This window comes from Asterias rubens, chromosome 2 (genome assembly GCF_902459465.1).
Source record: "Asterias rubens chromosome 2, eAstRub1.3, whole genome shotgun sequence".
NCBI classification, from domain to species: Eukaryota; Metazoa; Echinodermata; class Asteroidea; order Forcipulatida; family Asteriidae; genus Asterias; species Asterias rubens.
The window spans coordinates 2997227-3012666 of record NC_047063.1 but is presented as its reverse complement, the minus strand read 5'-3'; the positions used below and the strand labels follow the sequence as shown (position 1 = coordinate 3012666).

General features: G+C 40.4%; 2 protein-coding genes across 2 annotated transcripts; both read right to left on the bottom strand.

Annotated features, from left to right (window-relative positions):
- Positions 1-403: 403 nt before the first annotated feature.
- On the bottom strand, positions 404-5724 carry LOC117306878 (NADH dehydrogenase [ubiquinone] 1 alpha subcomplex subunit 5-like). Its single transcript, XM_033791440.1, has 5 exons — positions 5635-5724; positions 4296-4340; positions 3273-3389; positions 2438-2503; positions 404-1659 (listed from the first exon to the last, which is right to left on the bottom strand). The coding sequence occupies exons 1-5, from the start codon at positions 5683-5685 to the stop codon at positions 1561-1563; spliced, it is 378 nt and encodes a 125-aa protein (XP_033647331.1). The 5' UTR covers positions 5686-5724; the 3' UTR covers positions 404-1560.
- Positions 5725-6316: 592 nt separating this feature from the next.
- Positions 6317-14858, bottom strand: LOC117307382. The gene is made up of 3 exons (XM_033792121.1): positions 13158-14858; positions 11039-11060; positions 6317-10347 (listed from the first exon to the last, which is right to left on the bottom strand). Exons 1-3 carry the CDS (start codon positions 14660-14662, stop codon positions 8008-8010), a joined length of 3867 nt encoding a protein of 1288 aa, XP_033648012.1. The 5' UTR covers positions 14663-14858; the 3' UTR covers positions 6317-8007.
- Between the last annotated feature and the right edge of the window lie 582 nt (positions 14859-15440).

Sequence of the window (15440 nt, the reverse complement as noted above, 5' to 3'; positions counted from 1 at the left end):
GCTTTGTGTTGCTAAGCAGGTAAACACAGTCTCTACATAAACAGCTTCATGAAACCGCCCACAATAATTACAAAGATGTAATGGCTCTATAAGCTTCACTAGTGTGAAATGAATTTTTAACACTCTTGAACTTTTCAAACAATCTTGTCACACAGGCAAGGCTATCACACAGGCAAGGCTATAAACTCAATAAATAAGCTACTTTGAGGTAAGGTGAAAACAACCATAAATCAAGACAACTATGGAACTACATTATTAGGTTTGTGTACATTCGTCAGCATCTACCCAAACCAAACAGTCAACTTCAAAAGTGTCCACACCGTATTTCCAAAAGGCCAATATAAAAATGTCTGCCCAAGAAACATTTCTGAGAACAATAATATCTGAAGAAAAAGACACATAATTTGTTTTCAGGTATATTAACACAGTGTTTATTCATCCAACATAGCTTTAAATTAAGAATAACCCAACATTTAGCAGTTTCAGATAAAGTTTCACATGGCTGATATATTTTGGGTCATCTTTTGCAAATCTCAAAAGAAGTGAGGACAGAAGAAATTTATTCTCAACTGTTTTAAATTTTCCAAGATTTTCAAAGTCTTTTTTTTTTTTTTGGTTATGAAGATGTTTTATTACAGTGCGACTATTTCTTCAGTTCTTGTGTACAAGTGTGATAAATACTAATTTTTCATTTCAAAATAATGCACCAGCCTTTTGTTTTTGTTCACACCTTTTTGTTGGGTATATTACTTTGAAAAGAGGAAAACAAAAACTACTTATCCTTCCAAGTAGGAAATTACTTTCAAGTAATCTTTGGGGAAGATTAGAAAAATAATGATTGCAGATTAAACCCAAAAGGTGCCTTTTATAATTATATAAAAACCATTCTTCAAACCAATGACACTAATGGCTTTTAAGTTACTCAAAGTCCAACAAACAAAACAACGTGGCAATGCCTAGAAACAAATCTCATTATTACTTCAATTTCTTTGTACAACCTAAGGGATAGACTTGTGGACAAGTCGTTAATGGTTTGTCGTGGAGAGATAGTCGAGGAGTGGTGGGTGGTGGCGTAATGATTCAGATCTCCGCGATCAATTACTGCTGTTGCGCAAAACTGCTTGCTGGCGATTACTCTCCCGATAAACGAGACTGCGCAGTGCGAGAGCGGTAGTCTTGCGGGGGCCAGCAGGCTTGCGAGAATATCGCCAGTGTCGCGGAGAGACTCAGAATGCTATCACCGAGACAGACATTTAACGCCTTGTCCACAAGTCTACCTAAGGAATGGTGACTAGTGACACACTTGTATTAATTGAAACAAGAAACCTCTATCAGAACAAAAGAATCACAATCTCAAGTTTGCCGCATTAAATCCAAACACCTACACTTGATTATTGTTCACAAGCACTCTTCAAAGCATGCATCATTTGTAGGAATTCCTGCTTTTGACTGAGAAAATGATATTGCATTCATGTAAAATATTGACCTGGCACTAGAAAGAGGGCTTTCTGAAAGTCAACAAATGATGTCACACGTCATGTGATCTATGGTGGGCAAGACTCATGGCCACTTCCATTGACCTGTAGGGGCTTCTTCCTTTAAAGGATCGGCCGAATTCCATTCTTTCATATTTCGTGCTAGAGACAGTTCAGCTTCAGCCTTCAAAAACAAAAAAAACAAAATTTGTTTATGAAAGATATGAAATATAAAATGTACTAATTGCAATATCCTCTTTGCATGTTTTGTTGTTGTAATAGACTTTATGCATTGATGTCATCCAGCCGCCATCTTTAAGGTAAACAATGGCAAAATGATCAAAATGCACAGATTTGTGCGCGCCGCACACAGGTTTGGCCAATGAACGGCCGCTTTTTTACCTTTAGGTGAGGGCGCTCTACTGGTATGACATCATGTGCATCAGGTCTATACTATACTTCAACACTACTGTTTGTTATTGATGTTATATGAATCAATGCCCATGTTAGAATCTGCCATTAAGCATACACATAATGATCATTGTCCTTGTCCTCATTATCTGAGCTTGTAAAATCAGGGCCCAATTTCGTGGCTCTGCTTACCGCCGAATTCTGGGCTTACGATCACGATTCCCTGCTTACGTGCAAGCGCCAAATTTCTGTGCTAGCCTTGTAAATGCCTAGTAACATTGAGTACCGCTAACCTGTGAAATACGCTTGCTGTAAGTACGCTTGCTGTAAGCACAGAATTCCCTGCTTCCGTAAGTGCTGTTTCTGTACTTACGGTAAGCAAAGACATGAAATTGGGCCCAGTTACAATACTACAAATAACATTTGGCATTGTTCCACTTTTGTTTAACCCCAATGGAGCCTGTGAGGTAACTCTTGGTCAACAGTAACAACTTTCAGCTTGTTTCGAGAAAAAAATAAAGAAAAGATGAAACCATAGTTTAATTTTTTACCTGCAATATAACTTCTTCAATTTGACCACAGTTGATTTTCTTTTCTAGTTTCTGTATATTGGGTTCCTGGTGAAAAAACAAAAATTGTATTACACATTAAAACTTTAGATGCCTATGTTTGGGGTAGTCCAAAGTGTTAGCCAGATGGGTGTCTGTGTGTCTTTTGGACACCCTATTTCATATGTTTTGTAAGTGATCAATAAAGACACCCAGTTTAAAGTTTCCAGCAAATTTTGATACCCTTTTACCTGTAGTTCATACTTATGCAAAAATAATGTTACATATTTTAGGTCCTTCATAAAACCAAACAATTTAGCTTGAAAAAAAATAAGTGTGCGAATGAGAGAAGGGCAACCAGCCACAATAAAACATTATGTGAACTTTTTGTGACTGGTTCCAGGCTTACTTCACATAACAGAGGCATTGGCACCAGAAATTGTCCTTGTGAGGGGGGGGGGAACACTTTAAACCTACCATTCAGTAGTTCATCGTTTCAAAGGTGTGGGTGGGGGGGGGGACACACACAAGAGGTGTTTCAAACATTCTCTATACCCTATTTAATGCGCTGCGTTCTTGACGTAGTGGCGCTATATAAATGCCCTATATGTATGTATGTATGTATGTATGTATGTATGTATGTATGTAAGAGGTGGGGGGCAAGAGTTCTTAGCAGGAACCCCTTTCCTCTGCTGTCCTGCCAATGCCCAAAGGGCACCAACTTCCACCAACATATAAAGTTCCAAACAATAAGACAGGAAAATAAAAACAAATGGTGAATGGTATATCAAACGATGTTCCAAATTCTACACTTCCCATTGTTGTTGTTTTTACTTACTTCTTTGACCATTTCTAGTTTGCCGTTGACAATCTGCTCTGTGTACTTTCTGTACGAGGCGTCCTTTGGGAGCACTTGCAGGGCGACCAAAATCTTGGAGTAAAGAATCTGCAATTTCTACAAAATTCATAAGAAAAGAAGAGAACGATGAAACAAAAGTAACAAACAAGGAGTGTATTTTCTCATTGATGAAAGGTAAGAAAGACACAGGAGTTCATTCTTGGTTGGACAGAAAGTCTGGAAGAAAGTCAGGATGTTTAGGATGTAAAGAGGTTTGAAAATAAGACTCTTCAAATTCTCTATAGAGTCGGTACTCCTCTACTACTAATGCAACTGGGCCCAGTTTCACAAAGCTTGTAAGCACAGAACCTTGCAACATGTAAGCGCAAACAAATATTGCTTAGCAGAAACTGGTTGCGGCCAAAAGACCTTTTAGCTCACATTGTTGTGACTGGTGCCCTACCTTTTTTTTGCTTAGCATAGAAATTTGCGAAGCAGTATTTTCTGCTAAACAGCTTTATGGGCCCTGGACTATGAGGAAAGGTCTTAATAGTCGAAATGGTAGGAACCTTTTAATCGGATGAGGTATGTATTCCAGTGCTTACTCATGGACCTGTTCAGCTGCCGGACTTTTCCGTTTGAATGTTCAAACTGCTTATGCGCATATCCACATTCACTCATGTGGGATAGCGCCTGTTCTTCTGGGATAATGATGCGGTTAGAGCAGAACATTCAAGTGGTCCAATGGTCTAGCCAGCTGTCCATTTGGGACTACTCATGACCTTGCCAGTTAAAGTTTGGACACGCACACTCTAAACTTAAGTTTTAAACTTAAGTTTTGCATGATGGTTCTTTAATCCGTGGTGCACCCTAGCCCTAATGCACCCCTCACTGGTTCTAAAATCTTCTTGCCCACGTTCAAAAAGGCCTTGCTTCACGGAGGCAACGAAGGCAATTGCCTTGATGCCCTCGCAGTGGTCATTGCCCTTTAAAAAAAGAAACATACAGGCCTGTTAAACTTACCTCATGGGGTTTGGCTTCAACAGCGAGACCAAAAAGACCGGTGCTCTGTAAAGAATATGACCAAAAGTTGCGGAGAATTAACAGACTGACTCTATAATCACAGGAGAGTTTGCATAAAGGATATGTAGGACTCCCTTTACTAACTTACCCTCTACATCAAGAAGTGGTGGGAGTCCAGCATTTTATTTTTTATGGAGCTGTTAAAGTTTACACGTCAAAGAATACGATGGGAAAACTGAACTAGGAAATATAACTGGGTTGTACGTACTAAATTAAGTTCCAGTAGTTTACTTGAACAAACCAGGGGGACTCTTCACTAAAATGCTTGCTGCCAGCTTTGCGACGGCGCCCTGTTCTGGATATCCACCAGATGGAGTTTGCACACAGTAGCTATCAGATACAGACCAGGGCCATCTCAACTCCACCATTTTTTAAGACCTCGATAGTTTTCAAAACTTGTCTCAAGTTATCAGTTAGTATCAAACTGTATTTAATCTTAAAATAATGGCCCAAAATGAAATAAAGTTTTAAAAACTTTAAAATCTTAAACTTTTGTTGGCTTTCCTTCTTCAAGTTTCTCCTTTTACTTTTAGTCTAAAAACTTATTCCTCATTATTTATTGGCACAGAGTCTTTGTATTGTACAGTAACCTTGGCTCAACATTGATCTTGTTGATGGGCTTACTCCTAGAACTATAATGTTCATTCCGCAATCATCTACTTTAGGTTCATGGGGATGAAAGCCGAATGAACCTCATTTATAGTCAAACCTTTAGGAGAAGGTGGGCTAATCTAATCGAATAACAATTAGATACTATATTTTTTCATATCAAATGAAAAAGTGGTGGCGTGATACAGAAACTTTTCCATCTCATCTTTGGCCCAGGGTGGATTCCTCTGTTGTAGTGAAGTCAAACAGTTTCCGCATCCAACCGTCGGCCATGTCATGATGACTGCCACTTCTTTACTTAGAATAGACTCCCTACCTAGACTAGAGCATCCATGAAATACAATTGTCAATGGCTATATATATATCACTTTTAGTTTGGGCCTAGTATCTCTTATTTGATTGTTTTTAATTAAAGTCTGAATCATTGGCCACACGTCCGAGGTCAGGACACCAGAGGACCCATCTTGTGTCAGCTCCATGCCCATATGGCTAAAACACACACACCAAGTGTGTGGTTTTAAAGGACAATCTGATTTGCGTCCGGAAACTGGCAATTTCTCTATCTAGCCAAATGGAATGGTTTAAAAGTCACAAAAGGCTACGATGAAACCAGAATGACAATGCCTTTACTAATCTAAGTAATATTTAGTGTTTTGTAGTTTAAATTTACCTTCTTAATAGCTCCAGACATGATGATTTTTCCTGTTGTTTGACACAGCATTCAGCAGAGGCCACTTTTTCCAAGTTTACAAGTTGAAGGACGCCCTCCAGCACTGCATGCGGGAAAGTGTTTCTGCAAGCTGTTGTTACGTCACATTTTTTTTAACCCACACTCCTACCCCACGAAGTTCCTGCTTACATTTTTCAACTAAGCAGGAAACCAGATACATTTTTGTTAATGTAAATTGGTATTTTAGTTTATAAACTTCTGGTAATAATTTTGTTGGGTTAGCAACTTTTTATATTCATTTGAGCAGCTCTATGAAATTGGGCCCGTTGGTGGATTTTTTTTTTCCGTACCCAAATAAAAACACAAGTAGTAGGCCTACCGTATTGTAGGCCCATGGAACTAGAAAAAAGCTGTCGGATACAAATTTTTATTTTCTTCGCTCAAGTTCCATGAGATTCCAGCTCTGATGGGTCCTGACCCCTTTGTGGGTCAGACTGACCGGAGAATGGTTAAAGTAGTGACCGGTCTTTCTCTCAGATTCGGTATGAGTTTGACCCGTTCTTGTGTCATTCTGACTCTGGGGCATAGCCTACTGACCCATCCTGTCCCACGGGACACGGGAGTTTTTAAAATGGTTAGAAGTTGGTATGATGAAACGGATCCATGCAAAGAGAAACAAAACTAAATTTAATGTATTTTAATATGCCACCACCATCTTCTGAATAATAGTTCAGATTACTTAATTTACAGCATTTAATTTACAACACAATAGATGTGGATCGTGTGATTGAGAAAATTAAATTAAACCAATTATTTTACGGGGGGGGGGGGTTGTCATCAGAACTCCAGGGTTCAATTCCTGGGCCAGCCCTTTTACAGTTAAAACAAAAAAAGGATTTCTCCCATCAGAGACGAATGCAGTAATGAAACCAAAGTTGTTTTTTAAAAAGTTTGAACTTCCTTCTGATGAGAATTCCAAGTGATGCAGTTATATTAAAAGTATCGCATAGCTATCACTGGTTGATTAGGGGGCACACTGCCTTCGGGTTTGGCGCTTTGTTTGGATAGGGATATTACACGCGTTAGTGTTTTGAACTGAATAATGGTTGGAAATATATTTGTTAAAGATTCACATAATGATTCACATAAAATCCATTAAAATTTTGTGTTTTTGTGTGAGTATTTTCATTACTGAAAACGTCCACTATTCTAGATTCAACCCTTTCCTCAAAAATGGCGGACCATGTTCTGGTGGGTCAGATTTATGCCGTTCAACCCGCTGCTCACTATTATACAACGAAGTGTAGGTTAGCTTATCTGAGAAGCATTCGGAATATCAAAACAAAAAATTGAGACTTGGAAGCAATCTGCTCCTAAGCACGGAAAACTTGGTCATTTATAACTCCAACTCCATTATACAATTAGAACCATAGACAATCGAGGTGTTACAAAATAAGTCCGAATTGGCGACTGAGGCTTGATCAACAACGTGGTCACAATTTAAGGCACCCACAGTAGCACCCAAAGCCACTTTGCCGCCAATGTGGACTCACTATGAAACACTATAAAAACTTCCTAGTCAGAATTGACCCGGATTCTAGCCCCGTTTGGCCTGACCCATTTCTGGGTCAATATGACCGGGAACGTTAGCAAAGTAACACAGAAAGTGGTCAAACTGACGCAGAATCCAACCCAAAAAGTGGTCAAACTGATGCAGAATCCGTGTTAGAATTCCATGTTAACCACTTACAGGGTCAGTCTGACCCGGTACGTGTCAACCTGACCCGGAAATGTGTCAGGCCTCGGGAATCGAATCCAGGTCACTTCTGACCTGGTAGGTAACTTCTGACCAGGTTGTTGTACCAATCAGCACCAAATAATATACATGTTACAGCTTCTAAAAAATACGTGCTTAGGCTGATAATATTTCCGGGTAAGAAAATAATGTAAACGGGAAAGTAAATACAAAGATAGGCCTAACTCTTGAACAAAAATTACAAACTAAATTTATTAAGCTTACTTTTTATAGACTTGATTATAAGATTTAATAGCAGTTACATTCCTCTCTGATGTAGATATATAGCAGCTGAAAAGAATTTATATCAACAAATGACGTCATTCGATCCTTTACTCGAAACTTAACCATGTAACTACGTAGCCTATAAATGTATTTATATTCTCAAATTTACATTCGAGAATTTACTATTGAATTACAAGCAAATATTACCTATAACAAGGCGAGTTGCCCACCATCTTTATAATTCAAGACTGCGAACCTTTATATTTTCAATTTTACCAATAATGTTGTGCACAATCTTTTAAAACATGCAGCGTTTTTGTCTTTTGTGTACAAAGCCAGCGCCGTTTTCCAAACTAGACATACACACTTTCATATACTTCTTCATCTCCTTTGTTCTCTCCGTTGCCTCCACTAGGACCCTCATAGGTCTGAGCGTAGGTCTGAGATGGTTGGCGACGCCCTGTTGCAGGACTGTTCATATACCTACCGGTCTGATGTTCACTTGGAATCTCATAGAAATTCGTCCGGGCCTTGTTCACAACACCTCCCTCCGAGTCAGTTGTGTCACTTTTACAGACGTCAACTTGGTCGGAGGTTTTAGTTATAGGTGTGTAGACTGCTTTTCGGCTATGTTGTTTCTTGCGATACCGACGGAGAATTACAGCAACCGTTATTATAACGGTGCCAAACATTGTGGGGAGTACGGAAGAAGCCATTGAGTGTGGCTGTGGTGATGGGGCGTCAGATTTAGTGGTAGTCATTGCATGGGGTTCCATGGTTACGAATCCTACCTCCACGGTCACTATGGTCACTTTAAGGTTTACCACAGCTCTCCCTTCACCCAAAATGTTTTGAGCAAGACATGTGTACATCCCTTGGTCACGTTTCTCCACTGGTGTGATATGCAGAATTTGTCCTTGCAGAATGGCGAATCTTCCTTGCCAGTCATGAGTTATCTCTGTGTCGTTTGGTGAGAGCCATTTTAAGGTTGGAGCAGGGATGCCAGTAGCTGTACATTTAAGAGTCACAGATTGTCCATCTAGGGCTATCAGCTGCTTGTTGTCCACCATCGCCCTTGGTGGTTGACATGAGAGAGCATGAATCACCAAGTCTGAAATCACCGACTCATAGTGATGTGTTGGTCCTTCACATCGAGGCTCAACGTATGGTGGATTGTTACGCAGCCAGTCTCGTAGACCTGTGAGCCTACAGTCACACTGCAGTGGGTTGCCTTCTAGCTCGAGTTGGGACAATGCTCTATTCCTCCCAGATAGCGAATCACCAGGCACGACTTGGATCAAGTTATAACTCAGATCCAGTACTTGCAAGTTATCACAGAAACCCAAGATAGTTTCTGCATCATGAATCAGATTGTGGGCCAGTGAGAGATTTTGTAGGTTTGTAAGATGAAAGGCACAGTCATGCAGGTCGACCAGCTGAAGCTCATTTCGAGATAAGTCCAAGGTAAGAATGTCAGGCACCAGTTGAAACATCTTTGAGTTAACGCTAGTGAGTTGATTCCCTGCGAGGTACAGACGCTTCAACGACAACAGACCCATGAAGTAATCAGCATGTAACGTGGTGAGTCGGTTGTTGGTAATGGACAGCTCAAATAAGTTAGACTGGTTAAAAAATACTCCTCCAAACAAAGACGTCAGGGCATTGTCGTCGAGATACAGTGACCTTAGCATGGAGAGTTGACTCAGTGCAGTGGGTGAGATGAACAAGAGACGATTATTGGCTACATGCAGTTCGGTCAGATCGACAAATCCTGACAGGGTTGTCGAGGACAGGTTTGCTAGCAGGTTGGTATCGGCGTTTAAGAACTCCAGCCCTTCGGCCCAAGGTGGTTGAATCAAGGAATCGAATGAGTTGTTGCTTATGTCCAGTCTCTTTACCTTGTCTCTGTGACGACGAATTATAGAAAACCCACCCAAATGTTGTAATCTATTGCTACCTATGTCAATTTGTCTTGGGCAGAAATGAAAGTGTACCCTCTGTAGTCGGTTGTCGTTCAGTGAAATTGTATTAAATGTAACGGCTTCTAAACTGTGCCAGTAATGTAAATGAATACGTGAAATTTTATTGTGATCCAAAAATAAGCTAACGTTCCCGTTACCATAATCTAAATCACTATTAATGGTTTTCAGTTGGTTGAACTGGATACTTACAATAATATTTGACAGATAGATAAAATGTAAATAACTTATCAAGTTAAAATCAGCAGAGAAACGCTCCAACTCTCCACATCGTGGAATTCCTGATAGACTTGTAATTGAATTATGGTCTACTGAGAGTTCTTTAAGAGAGCTGAGCTGGCAGGTTGTAGGCAAATAAGAAATGACATTGTGCTTCACAGACAGCTTCTGTAGTCTTCCCATCTCATTGGATCCCAGCAGTGACGTCACATCAGATATGTCATTGTAGTCAAGGTACAATTCAGCCAGCCTGGAGAAAGTGCCAATGAAATCGTCTGGCGACAGCTCTGATATGATGTTGTGCCGTAGATCCATACTGAGGGCGTGTGGGTAGTTGACGGGGATGCAGTCAAGATTGAGTGAGGAGCAGTCAGCCTTTGCAGTGACGTGGTCGTAAACACACTGCGCATGACTGCACGTTGACGACTGAGAGATGACGATACAGACACCAAGACAACAAAGAAACAGTGTCCATTCAGGGGATCCCATTGTTTCCTAAAATAATGAGACAGATCAACAAACCCGTCAACCAGTGCACTGGGTTCTTTTACACGCGTTACACATGAAACGTGGGACCAACGGCTTTATGTCCCATCCGAAGGCTGAAACACCCCACACCCAGAACCCTTATCCCCACTGTCTTATATGGGATGCCCCCCACCACCAATTGAGTTAAAAATGTCGCCAAACTGTCCCTTCCCTCAGTTTCCAGAGCAATTAATCTCTTGCTTTGTCGTAGCACATTTTTCACCCCCACATCGGTACAACTATTCTATCCAGATCCATTCTTAATGAGTAACATACAAATCGTACATACCTAATGGAGTTATCGTTGCCAACAAGATGAATATAACGGAGAAAATGGTCCAGAGTTCAGGTTATTTTGTTACCAACTAACTTCCTCATGTGGTCAATGTATCACACAGTATAAGAAATGTGCTGTGTCAATGTAAGGGGCACCGTAAAATGCAATGGGAAAGACTGCTCTACCGATAGGCTTCCCGCAACATTCGAGATCTAAGATATTTCTAAGGTTAGACACTCTAATGTTCGCAGTCACGTGTTATGAGACATACAAAAAAGAGTCATGTCCCACGGACCCGGGAGGTTTTGATTAAAGTTGTTACAGTTTTTTTTATGATTTTCTGGCAAACCAAACTCAGTTACATGTATTTTAATGCCACACCTTCTCTCCTGCATAACATGTACTGTATCAGATTGTTTAGTTTACAGCACAGTATTGATAAATATAAAACTGGGAAAATAAATTTCAACAAATAGTTTCCCGGGGTGTGTTCAAACGTGTGTCAGTTGCAACTGGCGAGGAAGTGTCAAGTTAAAAACATATCGACCAAAACAGTCCTTGAACTTTAAACTTCCCCCGAATGTCGTCTCAGGGAATTTTTTGTTATGAGTGTAGGAGTTGTAATTATTTTGTACGAATTCAACCTTTAGCGTTTACTGCTGGTTGGTCTCTTGTTCTCGCATTTTATGTGCGAGAGGTTACGGGTTGAAATCCCGGACCAGTCCTTATACAGTTTTAAGGATTTTTACTGATCAACAACTTTCACATGCTTTGATGTATATTTAGCCCACCGTAACCCCACAATCACCTAGCTGCTACCCGGACTCATAAGAACACTCTACAAACTTCCGTGTCAGATGACCCGGATTCTAGCCACTTGTGGCCTGACCCATTTCTGGGTCCCATTTCTGGGTCAATATGACCCGGAACGTGTGTCAAAATAACATAGAAAGTGGTCAAATTGACGCAGAATCCTTACCGTGTCAGCCTGACCCAGTAATATGTCAGCCTGACCCGGAATGTGTCAGGCCTACTGAGACCCGAAAACGATTCCAGGTCACTTCTGACCCGGAAGTTTTTAGAGTGTAGCAATCATCACCAATATATGCCTACATGTTATAGTTTCTAAAAAATTCTTGCATAGGCTAATAATATGTTTCCGGATACAAGGCCTAATGTGAACATGAAAGTACTTACAAATGTAATTCTTGAAAAAATAATAATAAACTTCTAATAATAACTTCTAAATCTTACTTTTTTTCCAAATTGATTATTAGCAATTATATTTCCTCATACTATGCCTCAAAAAGTCTATCAATACAAAACGTCAGACGATTTTCACATGTGACTATATATACAAAGCATAAAACAGATTTAGGCTTTTTGTACGTTAAAAAATATTTATACATTCATGAATTTACTCTTCTAGAACCATGTGCAGTGAATGTATGACTATTTATGCTGCTTTGATGGGGTTAGGAACAACCCCCGCGATGTAACACATTACAATACAAACATCAGTATTTCATTTTCAATTCTCATTTTCTTCCATTCTGTGTGTTCTACAATGTGGTGTAATCTATTTATATAAATGGCGCAATATACATTTGAATTATCACAAATTATATAATAATATATTAAACATTTTAAGGGCAGCCACCACCTTTAGAAATAAAAACTCAAAACCAAATGCCCAATGCATTATGTAGTAGGATGCTTTACGAGTATTTTGATATTCATTAAAAATAAGAATACTCTCCAATAACTCCCGGATTAAAAAGTGACCCGGGTGCCTATACATGGCATTATAAATGTCTCAAGCTCAGTCTGTCATCGGATTCACACAAAAATTGAGGATTTTTTTTTAACATCAAGTTTTGAACCAGTGAGATCAACACGTTTGACTTATTATTCAAATGCTGTTGAATTTCACGCAGAAATATTTAAAGGGATGTTGTCTTCTATTAAGGGATTGTGTTTACCATTAAAGGGATGTTGTCTACCATTTTTATGTTCAAGACTGGAACCTTTATATTATTTTCAATTTTACTACTAAAGGCAGTGGACACTATTGGTAAATACTCAAAATAATTATTAGCATTAAACATTACTTGGTGACGAGTAATGGGGAGAGGTTGACGGTAAAAAAAACGTTGTAAGAAACGGCTCCCTCCGAAGTAACATAGTTTTCGAGAAAGAAGTAATTTTTTACGATTTTGATTTCGAGACCTCAGATTTAGAATTTGAGGTCTCGCAATCAACCATCTAAAAGCACACAACTATTAAGTGTGACACAAGGGTGCTTTTTTCTTTCTTTATTATCTCGCAAGTTCGACGACCAACTGAGCTCAAATTTTTACAAGTTTGTTATGTTATGCATAGTGAGATACACCAAGTGAGAAGACTGGTCTTTGACAATATTACCAACGGTTGTCCACATCCTTAATTTTGTTTAGCGTTTATGTAATTGTGTGTAAAAAGCCATCGCCGTTTTCCAAACTAAGGGCCAGACACACTTTCATACACTTCTTCATCTCCTTTGTTCTCTCCGTTGCCTCCACTAGTATTTTCATAGGTCTGAGCATAGGTCTGAGATGGTTGGAGACGCCCTGTAGCAGAACTGTTCGCATATCTACTTGTGGTCTTCTGTCCACTTGGAACCTCATAGCTTTGTTCCTCAAGGGCTTTGTTCACACAATCTCCCTCCGAGTCATCGTTGTCACCTTTACGGAAGCCAACTTTCAGATTGGAGGTTTTAGCTGCAGATGCGGAGTTGGCTTCTTGCTGTTTCTTGCGATACCGACGGAGGAATATGATACCAGCAAATACAGCAACCGTTATTATAATGGTGATAAACATTGTGGGGAGAACGGAAGAAGCCAGTGAGTGCGGCTGTGGGGCGTCTGATTTAGAGGTAGTCACTGTAAGGTTGACCTCGGCTCTCCCTTCACCCAAGATGTTTTGAGCAAGACATGTGTACCTCCCTTCGTCATGTTTCTCCACTGGTGTGATATGCAGAATTTGTCCTCGCAGAATGGCGAATCTTCCTTGCCACTCATGAGTTATCTCTGTGTCGTTTGGTGAGAGCCAAGTTACGGTCGGAGCAGGAATGCCAGTAGCTGTACATGTAAGAGTCACAGATTTTCCAGTCAGGGCTGTTAGCTGCTTGTCCACCATCGCCATCGGTGCTTGACATAAGAAGTCATGACTGTCCAAGTCTGTTATCACTGACCCATAGTAATGATTCGGTCCTTCACATCGAGGCTCAACGTATGGTGGATTGTTACGCAGCCAGTCTCGTAGACCTGTGAGCCTACAGTCACACTGCAGTGGGTTACCTTCTAGCTCGAGTTTGGACAAAGCTCTATTTCTCCCAGATAGCGAATCACCAGGCACGACTTGGATCAAGTTATAACTCATATCCAGTACTTGCAAGTAATCACAGAAACCCAAGATAGTTTCTGCATCATGAATCAGATTGTGAGCCAGTGAGAGATCCTGTAGGTTTGTAAGATTAATAAGAGCACAGTCCTGCAGGTCGACCAGCTGAAGCTCATTTTGGGATAAGTCCAAGTTTATAATTTCAGGCACCAGTTGAAACATCAGCATGTAAACGCTAGTGAGTTGATTCCCTGCGAGGTACAGACGCTTCAACGACACCAGACCCATGAAGTAATCAGAATTTAACGTGGTGAGTCGGTTGTTGGTGATGGACAGCTCAAACAAGATAGACTGGTTGAAAAATACCCCAAACAAAGACGTCAGGGCATTGTCGTCGAGATACAGTGACCTTAGCATGGTGAGTTGACTCAGTGCAGTGGATGAGATGAACAAGAGACGATTATTGGCTACATGCAGTTCAGTCAGATCGACAAATCCTGACAGGGTTGTCGAGGACAGGTTTGCCAGCAGGTTGGTATCGGCGTTTAAGAACTCCAGCCCTTCGGCCCAGTTTGGTTGAATCAAGGAGTCGAATGAGTTGTTGCTCATGTCCATTCTTTTCATCGTGTTTCTGTACTGACTGAAGTGGATGTTATTCCAGTTTGACAGTCCGTTACTGCCTACTTTTAATGTATCTGGGGATGCTTCAATGTATACCGACTGTAGTTGGTTGTGATTAAGTGAAAATACATCGATGCTGAGGTCTGATGCGCCTAAGAAATACAGATCTCGTATTTTATTATGATCTAAACGAAAAGAAATGTCTTCGGAACGATGATGGAACAACAAAACACGCACACGAGTCAGTCGGTTGAACTGCAGGCTGATATCAATATTTGACAGATCATTAAAGTCTACATCATCGATTAAATTAAAGTCGGCCGAGAACCGCTGTAGGGTGCCGCAGCGTGGAATATAAGATAAAAATGTAATGGAGTTATAGTCTACTGAGAGCTCAGTGAGAGAGCTCAGCTGACAAGGATTATAATTCCAGTAAGAAATTACATTGTGCTTAACAGACAATATCTGCAGGCTGTCTAGCTCACTGGATCCCAGCAGTGACGTCACATCAGATATGTTATTGTAGTCAAGGTACAGTTCAGCCAGCCTGGAGAAGGTGCCATTGAAATCGTCTGGTGACAGCTCTGATATGTTGTTGTGACTTAGATCCATGATAATGGCGTTTGGGTAGTTGACGGGGATGCAGTCAAGATTGAGTGAGGAGCAGTCAGCCTCCGCAGTGACGTAGTCGTAAACACACTGCGCATGACTGCAGGTTGATGACTGAGAGATGCCGATACAAATACCAAGACAACAAAGAAACAGTGTCCATTCAGTGGAT